Source organism: Orycteropus afer, unplaced genomic scaffold (genome assembly GCF_000298275.1).
Source record: "Orycteropus afer afer isolate SDZICR_OR568_19922 unplaced genomic scaffold, OryAfe1.0 scaffold00352, whole genome shotgun sequence".
NCBI classification, from domain to species: Eukaryota; Metazoa; Chordata; class Mammalia; order Tubulidentata; family Orycteropodidae; genus Orycteropus; species Orycteropus afer.
In genome coordinates this window covers 1700532-1711133 of record NW_006921939.1, presented here as the reverse complement: position 1 = coordinate 1711133, position 10602 = coordinate 1700532, and the positions used below count along the sequence as shown (strand labels likewise).

The window sequence follows — 10602 nt, the reverse complement described above, 5'->3', positions numbered from 1 at the left end:
CTGTTCCAAGATGGCGGCGGGTTGCTGCGGGGTGAAGAAGCAGAAACTGTCCAGTTCGCCCCCCTCCGGCTCGGGTGGCGGTGGTGGCGCCTCCTCCTCCTCCCACTGTAGCGGAGAGAGCCAGTGCCGAGCAGGGGAGCTGGGACTAGGAGGCGCCGGTCCGCGGCTCAACGGTCTGGGAGGACTGACCGGAGGAGGTAGCGGCAGCGGCTGTACCGTCTCTCCCCCCCAGGGCTGCGGCGGCGGCGGGGGGATTTCCCTGTCGCCACCTCCGGGCTGCGGAGTGGGGACCCTACTTTCTACCCCGGCCGCCGCCACCTCTTGCTCGCCCTCCTCTTCGTCCGCCGCCTCGTCCTCATCTCCCGGTTCCCGGAAGATGGTGGTGTCAGCGGAGATGTGCTGCTTTTGCTTCGATGTGCTCTACTGTCACCTGTACGGATACCAGCAGCCCCGGACCCCCCGGTTCACCAACGAGCCCTAGTGAGTACCGTGCCCTCCGCCGCCCTCTCCCTTGCGCTCGGGATGGGGCTGAGAGTTGAGGCAAAGTACGAGTCTCCTCCCCGCCCGCAGCTGCCCCTGCCGCTGCCCGGCTCCCCGGAGCCACTCGCCCGAAGGGCACCCGGTGCTTTCTGCCCTCCGAGGGAAGCACCCTGTACTTGGAGCGGGGTGCTGCTGCAAGGGATGGCCCACTGGCTGCCAGAGAGCTTTGCTTTCTCTTTGCCATAACTTTGAGGAGTTTTGACCCTTTCCTTCTCTCCTTCGCCACCGTCCCGCCCTAGTCTTGGCGATCTGGATGACTCAAGGGGCTGACCTCTTCTCACTTGGGTTTCCATGACCCCCTGTGAAAGCCCCACCAGGATTCCTGCCCCGCGTACCTTGCACATGGAGAGTACTATCCCATTGCAGGAGGAGGGGGAATAGCAACTATCCAACTTCTGTTCTGCTAGTGATGGAACTTAGCTCCGGAGCTTAGAAGAAGGTTGCCCATCTTTGCCGATGGAGAGGGGAGGTTTTTTAAAACACATTTTCCCCCTTACTACCTATTTTTATCTGAGCCTACCCATTAAAATGTTTCTAGTGAAGTGCACCGCCGGCTCTCTCACGTTTGAAGAGTGAGACCTCTTTTTTTTTTCATTCCACTGTCTGGGTAACAGCTCATTCAAAGTGAGAGCTGTCCCCATAGAGGCACTGTCAGTTTGTACATTAAGCGTGCATTCGCTTTTGTGCCAACTTCACTTTGAAGAAATCTGTTATGCTTGACGACTTGAGAACTATCTTAACATTCCCAACAGTGAATGCGTAGGAATTTTTATGGTTTCCTACTTTTAATTATTTTACCCTTCAACTCTGTGGTTGAAAGTGTTGAGCATAAGACTGTTACAGTGAAAAGCCAGGTTAATTCTAATCCCTGTCTATTTGGATGTGTAGGAGGTGGGGCATTTTTTTTTTTTTTTTAATGTGTAAACTGACTTTTTGACTTAAACGCTAGACAGAATGTAAAGAGCAAGGAAGGACAAGATGAGAAAGAGGGAGATTGTTTTTATTATGAGAAAAATAATAGAGAGAAATTGCAGAGAATCTCATATTGCAAAGCATTAACCCTTTTCTGAACTACGACAAGGGCCCCTTGTCCCCCATATCATAAATACCTGAACTGATGTTCTCTTTAAACTGCTTTTCATTTTTGTGAGATTAGGGGATTGGACTACTACTGTATAAGTAGAAATGCTTCTGTCTAGTCTAAAAATATTACATTAATATGTAAAGTGGAAATTGCAATAAAGTGTCCTGGAAATTGTAAATTTGTATTGTTTGTTTTCTTTGGCTTTGATACTTTAAAATGTATTTAATTTTGTATGACTCCTCTGTGGTCTGTGATTTTCCTTCCAACTTGGTTTATCTTTGGGCATTGGTTCATGAGGAATATATGAAAGGGGATACAGGTTTTGTCAAATACATATCCTTAGAAATTTCATAGTGCTCACTCTAGGAACTGAAATATTAAGTCCACACTTTTACTTAGCCAGTGTATTTTGTGGTTCTCAAGAAGTAAAATTCATTATGAAAAGACTGCCAGGCAAAAATCTATGAAATACCTGTTAACTTGACTCAATTATTTTTGTCTTTTCTGCCTTCTCTTAGATGCCTAAGATGCATTAAAACCAGTTATGGGCTGATACTTAGGTTGGCTCTACGTAGTCATGAGACTGTAAACATCCCCTCCTGCTTAGTTTTTGAGCTATTACCTGAGTTTGGCCAAGGCTGTTTTAGTATTCACGCTCCATTGCTCCAAAGCATATGAGAACACACTTTCAGGAGGTGCCATTTTCACACATCTTAAAGTGAGTTTGGGTTAAATGAATGAATATAACAAGAATTTTTTAAAGGAAACGTGAGCTTGACCAGTTAGTACAGAAAATGCTTTTGAAAATGTCATTTAGCAGTGGCTGTTTGGCACAAGTATTTAGGTATTATTTCTCTTCTAATACTCTGGCCACTGGATTTCTTTTTAATGTATTTATAACTGGAATCGAACAGATAAATAAAACACACTGTTGACCACCGTAGCTATGTTGAAGTGGTGGTGGAAGAATAATAATTATGATAGATTAGCAGGCCTTGAATGTGTCATGTAATCTATAAAACAAGCTAGTTTAGAGTAGACACTGAACATGACCAAGCGGGTGGGGGATGAAAGTTCACTTAAGTGGAAAGAGAACTGCAGTAGAAGTTTTATTTTTCATTTATGTAAAAGTCATTTTTCAGGTGTACTGTGAAAAATTCAGGAAATTTTCCTAAAAGGAGTGTATGATTATGGTAGTGAAACAACTAATCCACCACACATTTTTCATTCGGTTTGAATCTTTAATAGTACTGTGCATTTATTAGAGTAGCTTTATGCAGTGTGCAACAAAACACAAATAGACGTATTTTATCCTGTAAGGAGTAACAATGTTTCAAGTCGTGCCTTGCTCCGGAAGGTGTGCTTTCAACAATTCTCCCATGTAATATCACACCATTTTCATCAGTTTCTAAAACCTTTCTGTCAGAATGTCTGCAACTGGTGAAATGTGCCTTGTTTAGGTTTAGAAGCTCTAGATTCATCAGTTACCCTTCCACTCTGAAAGGTTATTAGCAGTATCAAGGGATCTATTTATTTCAGGTTTTGGAGGGAAGGTCAATACATGAGCAGGCTACAGGGATAAAAATTCTTCCCTGTTGCTGCTGTCTTTGGGAGTACTTGCCCTACTGCAAGCAGGTAGCAATAGCTAGAGCTTTGAAGGACGTTGGAAACTTGTCTAACAGAAGACAGGTAACCTTTGTGTTAAAAGCTGGGAATGCATTACTGAGGCCTAGGTTTCAGTTGTATAGGATTTTTTTTTTGCTCACAGATATAAGGTTCGAGACATGCTTAAAAAACAAAAACATAACTTTAGGTGCATTTTAATATGCAAAGCTAGCTCTTGCATTATATGCCAGGGAGCCAAGAGAGCCATTTTATAGGAAACTGCTACTTACTAAGGGACCACCTATGGCAGGTGATGAGCCGGTTCGACTGTAGAGCCGTGGTTCTCAACCTTGACTGCACACTGGAATCCCTGGAGAGTTTTTTAAAATACAGATGCCTGGGTCCCACTGCTAGAGATTCTGATTTAATTGGTCTTGGGTGGGACCTGGGCATCAGGATGATTCAAAGCTCCCCAGATGATTTTAAGGCACAGCTGAGCCTGAGAAGTACAGTTTCTATTCTACGAGGCCTTTCTCCTGAGATTCTGATGAATTTGGTGTGTGGTGGGAGTTTGGAATCTGTATTTTTTATGAGCACCCTAGGTAATTTTGGTAAACAACCAGTTTGGGAAACGCTTGCAGTGTAGTCTGCAGAAAACATCACCTAGGAACTTGTCAGAAACATAGGCTTTCCGAGGCCCCACCTCAGAGCTGCTGAATTAGAACCTGCATTTTAACAAGCTCCCTCAGGTGATTCTGACACACATTAAAGTTTGAGGTGCACTGGTTCTCAAACTTCAGTGCATCATAATCTCCTGTACTGCTTGTTAAAGCACAAATTGCTGGGCCCCATTCCCAGAGTTTCTGATTCAGTCAGTCTGGGGTGGGGCTGTGAAGTTACGTTTCTAACAAGTTCCCTGGTGATGCTGATGTTACAGTTCCTAGGACCACACATTCACAAGTACTGGCCTGGAGAATAGTGAGGACTTGAATAAGGACTTTAGCCACTGACTGTAAAGAAATGGCAGTTTTCCCTGTCAGTTTCCAGCAGAAAACTTGCTGCTTCTATGTCACTATCATTTATCATGTTCTCTCTAACTTTGCACCAGGGAGATTGAGTGCTGCCAACAGCATGAAAGGCTGAGGTTCTTGGGATGGTTTCAGTCCGAGTATAGGGATGGGAGTGACTTTTGGCAACCTTGCTGTGTGGTTTTAGGTCCTTTTTCAGAAATTGTTAAATGTGAGGGACACATTTTAGAGGTGAAAAACAGGACAAAGATGATACATTGAAATGAATTATATTGATTTAAATAAGTAAAGCCCCCTTCTGTTACCATAAAAAATGCTTTTATGATTAGTTCGCTAAATAACATGTGCTAAAATCTGAAAAGCTTTTACTTAGGCTTGCTGGATTGCATTTTAAGAATTTTCCCTCATTAACAAATAAATATAAAAGGATCCTACTAAGGCACGGGGACTGTTCAGTCTCATACCTCCAATACTGTGTTGGGTGCCACATCTCATGAACTTTTTATTTTAGTCATCTTACCCCTTTTGAAGTTAACGGAATACTACATTTTGTACTGAGCATAGCACATAGAAGATATTTTAATATGAAACATCAATAAGTGTGTTTTTTTTTCACGTTGAGATGAATAAAAAAAATATTTTTTAAAAATCCTCTCCTGAACTTGCAGATTTTGAGAGACTCAGATCAACTGTTTGAAGAGTTAACTCTTCTTGTCTTGCCATAGTAGTCGAATTACTATTTGTCAATGTGCCTGGGAGGACTTGGATTGTGCTAGGGCAGGGAGATGGGCACTTCATTTCATCAGAACAGTAACGATCCTATTGCATGTTAGTAAAAAAGATGATTTGATAATGCAGCTCAGGTCAAAGCGATATTAAATCAGCATTTGAAACACAAGCTATTGTAGTTCTATTATGTCTTTGTTGATGAAGACCGATTAGAATCGCTGGAAGGTCTATCTGTCTATTGCAGATGGTGCTACTAGGCCATTACAGATTTCCCTATTTACCTGAAAAGAACAGTACTGCTTTCCAGTCTCTGGTCATAATGTATCGTTTTTCTTAAAAGCAAAGCAAAACAAACAAACAAAACAACAACACTGGAAGACGTGATGCCCTTTTAAAGGTATTATTTATGGGTGGGTTTTCAACAATGTTGATTTCCACTGGAAGGCAATCTAGTGTCCTATCTTCATGATGGAAAAAGAAGGCAGGCACGTCCTCAGTTGTCATTTATGCTTTGAAAACTGTCAGTGACTGAAATGGAAGGGTGTAGAACTATAAACTACAAAATTATTTTTATATCCGTGCATAAAGGTGTATATAGGGCAAGGTATATTTAGTTAAAAAGAGAAACTCAGTGCTTGTTTTCCATTCTCTCCCATATGGTTAACGGGAGTAGAGTGGTAATTTAGCCCATACTTTTTTCTTGCTTATGAATTGTGTTTGTGCTGCATTCAGGTCCCTTAGTGGGTGGCAGCCAAGAAAGAATCTCTACTTGGATCTCTTAGTCCAGTGTGAAAAAGTGAAAAATGCTCTGTTAACTCCTGCCTGAGTTGGTTTTCTCATTCACATTGTTGTCTTTTACAAACTACAATTTTTGAAACCGTATTTGTGTTATAAACACTATAACCTTTTGCTGCAATGCATTATATTTTTGAAGCCAGTTGCACTCCCCATTTATAGATCATTTTACTTTTTGAGAATGTATATGTGTGAAACACTAAAACTCGTACCATGAGAACAGTCAAAATTCCTGAGTTTTCCAGATTTCAATAGGCGTTATTCTGCTCTCTTATGTCACACATGCTTGCCTGTTTTAAAGCAGCACAATGACCAGGGCTTTTACATTTAAATTTTCTTAAATAGTCTCTCTCTCTCTTTTTTTTTTTTGGACCTTGTGCAATAATGTCTCTTTTTGATACTGTTCTGAATCAATTAAGCTAAGTAAGTGGGGGACCAACAGTAAAAGCAAGGGGCTGCCAAGAATGGACCTTCAATGTGTAAGCTGTCTTTCTACATTCAGTAATTGGGCAGTTGCTCACAGGACACTGAGTACAGTGTGGGAAGGCAGTGGTTGTGTAGGTGGGAAGAGTAGATTCCCAACAGTAAACTTATTTAGAGTTGAGCTTCTGTAGTTGTCGTGTTGCTAAGAGCAGAACTGAGCCACAAGCTTTGGTAGTATAAAGAAAAGAGCCCAAGGGAAGAAGTGTGGTGTAATAGTATAGTTGGTTGGGTGGAACACATTTTATGTTTGGTCCAACTATAAGTGGCATCTTTTGTGTCAAGTGTGGGTATATTTTCTACAGCTCTTAATGTATCATACTTTCAAACTTGCTTGATCTTAAAAATGTTAGTGTTGAACAGCTGAGTGGAAATTATATGCCACTGGGGGGGGGGTGCAAGGAAAACTACTGTTAATTTTTAGTATACACATTGTGCTGAGTTCCATGGTTAGAAACCAGAGAATTAAAAGAAATAATCTTATCCTCACAGAACTTAGTCTTGTTCAAGATCTGATACAAATACAGAAACCAAAACCAAAAACCTAACTCATTGATGTCGAGTCGATTCGACCCATAGCAACCCCTCCTTCAGTTTCCAAGACAGTATCTGTACAGATTTAAGGAGAGGTCACTATGAGTCGGGTCCAACTCGATGGCACATAACAACAACAATATCTCTATGGAAGTACATTGACCAATCTTACTTCCGAGGAGTGGCTGGTGGGTTTGAACCGCCAGCCTTCTGGTTAGCAATCAAATGCCTTAGGCACTACACCACCAGAGCTCCTACAAATACAGAAACTCAAAACTCACTGCCGTTGAGTCGATTCAACTTGTAGCAACCCCTCCTTAGGTTTCGAGGCTTCATCTCTACGGAAGTAGATTGGCCAGGCCTTAAAAAACTTACAAAGCAAGATAGACAAGTTTATAGATTAATAAGATACAGAGAAAATATGATACATAAGTAGAAAAATCACATGAAATAAAGGAGTGGTCAGTGAGAAGGGTTTTGGGAGGTGATAACTTTTGAGTCAAGTTTTTAGATGGAAAGGGTGCAGGGGTTATTGGTGACGAGTCTATGACCAATAGATCTTGAACTATTAGTTGGTTGTCCTCAAACCGGTTGCTGTCACTACCACACCCCTTGCCACAGAACTTGGGGATTCCCAGCAGCTGTCTTCAGTCAGCAACTTGCACTCTCAGCATTCTTCACACCACTCCCTTTACTCTGGTCTCTAAAATCATACAATGTTAAGGAAGTTAAAAGTAGCCTTTTGTGTTAGGAACCCTATGGGAATGCCAGATAAAACCTGATTATGGTTTCTTGTATTAGCGAAAGAGCAATAGTTAGTTACAGGAGAGTACTCTAGAATGTAAGATGAACCAGAAGGAGTAGAATCTCAAGGTAGGGAAGACAGGCTAGGCTTAAGGTTATGAGGGCACTAGGAAAACTTGTATTGGAAAAGTGGGGAAGCCACTCCAGGGGCAGAGTTTATGAATATAGGAACATTGCAAAATCAAGAATTGGAAGGAGTTATCAGCATATGCAGGGACTCGCATTCCAGGGCCAGGTTTTGTGTGGGAGTGGAAAGATTGCAGCTCACCTGTTTTTTGGCTTCCATCATTGCCTCTTCTTTTCTTGGCTCTGTGCCTAGCTATTCTTGTGCTCAGGAAAAGTTTGTTAAACAGCTCTCTGTTGGATTGGCTATGAAATTTGATCACAAGCATAAGAGCCCTCCCCTCCCCCTCTTCACCTAGGCCCAACTGTATCTAATTTGAGAGAAAGGAGAAGACATACTGGTGTATAGAATTTGGATCAAGTATAAAGATAGCTGGGACAGCTTTGGAATGGGAACCTGAAATTAGGTGATTGCATGTGAGTAAAGCATTGCAGAAAAGGGGAACCTACCAAATTTCCATTGTCTAGGGGAAGTGAAAAGGAGAGAGGCTTTGAACAGGATTCAGAAGTTGTAAGCCTGGGGAATGAGAAGGATAGTAGTGTCATTGAAAACCATAGGGGGAAATGGGAAGAAACAAATAGTTGGACAGGTGAAATGATTTCTGAATATGTGTAGTTTCTAAATGTTGGCAGTCATCTGATGTCTTTGCTTTTTGAATTAGCAGAACCACAGAGAGAGACAGCAACAGAGCTACCGTGACATTTTTTGGTTAGTTTCTTGGGATTACTCCAGCCTCCCCTCAATCTGAATTGTGACTTGGAACTGCTCAGATGGGTGGAGATCAGTGATAGCTTGCAGCTTTGTATTGCTGGTAAAAATACCTGACAGAATGTTGGGTTTCCTTAGTGTATACATTTTTGCAATCTTCAGGTTTATCATTTTGTAAAGCAGTCTGTGATTCTTACATTTTCTTATGTGTATATTACAGCACAGCCTTCAGCAAAATAGAGCCTTATGGAGGCCTATCTCAGGAACTTGTAGCATCAGAACATGAATTAAAGGACATTTCTGAAGGACTAAAATTGCTGTCTGATACTGGGTCCTAGATTCTATGTCCTCAAGCTTAGAAAGTAAAATAGATCGAATCAAGCTGGATCTATTTTGCAGCTTTGCTGGACAGTGAAGGATAGATGTTATCAATTGAGCGGATCCCGTGTTGCCTTATGATCTTTGCAGTCTTCAGTGGATAGGCAAATGTGAAAAATTCTACTCAAGTCCAGGCCTACTAATATTAGTGCTTTCAATAAGGTCTGTGATGGTCTTGAAGATTGTTGCCTTTCCCCTATCTGTTTCATTTTACAGATAATCCTCACTGTGACCCAAAGCCACATGCAATACTGAGAGAGCACAGTTGACTGTATTATGCAATATCCTGCGAGAAGATCTAGTAATGGAAAGTAATGAGACTGACTTAACAGCCTATGTAGTTCACCTTGCCATCGTATATATTTCCAATGTGATCTGTAAGCATAACATACACAATTCTAGTAACCTATCTTCTACTGGGATCTTGGATTGCTGCAAGGTGCTAACACCAGATTCTCTGCTTTGTTTCAGGTGTTAGTGGATCTTTGAGTCATTCTCATAAAATGTAATCTATGAAAACTGATCTTAGTGGTATCAGCTTATGGGTCCAACAAAATGTCTGCCCAGTTACCCGAACCCTCAATAAATACTTAGGCCCTAGTCACATTAGAGTACTTCTCTATGACATTACTATGTCTTGGAGTAGGCTACCAACCACAAGGTTAGGTATAGGTGGTTTGGGGTGCAAATAACTTATCTAATGGTAAAACATAGACTTCAGTACTTAACTCATTTCAGTAAGGCAAATGGCCTTTGTACACTGATTTCAAACGGGGTGAGGTAAGTGATGAGGTGGGTGCTTTTTGGTATCCTTAAAAATACATATGGTAAGTGGAAGATGATGCTGGTGATTTATTCACCAAAGAAGAATCTCATGAAGTCTTCTGACCTTTTCCCATCTTATAGTACTGTCCACAACATGTTTCATAAACTCTCCATGATCAAATCAAAACAAACAAAAATCCAAAAAAAAACCTTGCCAAGGCTTCCCCTAATTCCCCCGGCATTAAACCAAAAACAGGCAAACACAAAACTTGCCATGGATTTGACCAGGTACTTGATTAGGTGAAACAGCTCTTGGATGTTAGGAGTAGGTACACGGGTGTCAGTGGTTAAAATTTTGTGTTCAGTTCACACATCCACCTACCCCACATTCTTCTACTTGTCAATGTAAAAGACACTCAACGGAACAAATGGGAAAGATACTGCTTCTGTTTCTCTGACACTAATGTGGTCATATGTGCTTTGGGATGTGTTTTACTCTACAAACTCCTCTAAAGTATTGCCTTGCCTGGCAAGTTGTTTTACAGAAAGTTAGTCTTCTACACTGCCACACTGAAAGCATTGGCTGCATGGAGAAAGAGTCATTCAGGACCAGAGGCAGGAATAGAAGGCACATGGGAATCAGGGAGGGAGAAAAATGGGATTGTAGCCCAGTGAGGTAAAGTCTGCGTTTAGGGCAGAAAAGGGAGACTGAGTGCATGGGCTGGAGTGGGACTGCTCCAAGAGGCACATTTTACATCATACAAACCTAGGTGTCCTTCCTTTAGAACCAGTGGCTATGGAACTCATGTTAAAGGTAATTATTCATATCAGAAACAAATACAGAAAGAAAAAATAAAAACATCAAAAACAAATGCGCAGAGTTCCGGCAAGATGGCGGACTAGGCAGAAGGACTGCACAGACCCTCTTCAACAAAAAGAAAGGGAAACCAATTAACACAGACACAGAAGATAATCTTGGACCCCTGAGCCTTGAAGGGAAGGATACAGAAGTGGACAAAACCCCAAAT

The 10602-nt window shown here is 41.7% G+C and overlaps 1 protein-coding gene across 1 annotated transcript in view; it reads left to right on the top strand.

Annotated features, from left to right (window-relative positions):
- Positions 1 to 10: 10 nt before the first annotated feature.
- The window catches only part of AMMECR1 (AMMECR nuclear protein 1), a 184422-nt gene continuing 173830 nt past the window's right edge, over positions 11 to 10602 (top strand). The window contains exon 1 of the mRNA XM_007952592.2: positions 11 to 480. Coding sequence (XP_007950783.1) covers positions 11 to 480 — 470 coding nt within the window. The remainder of the gene's footprint in view (positions 481 to 10602) is intronic.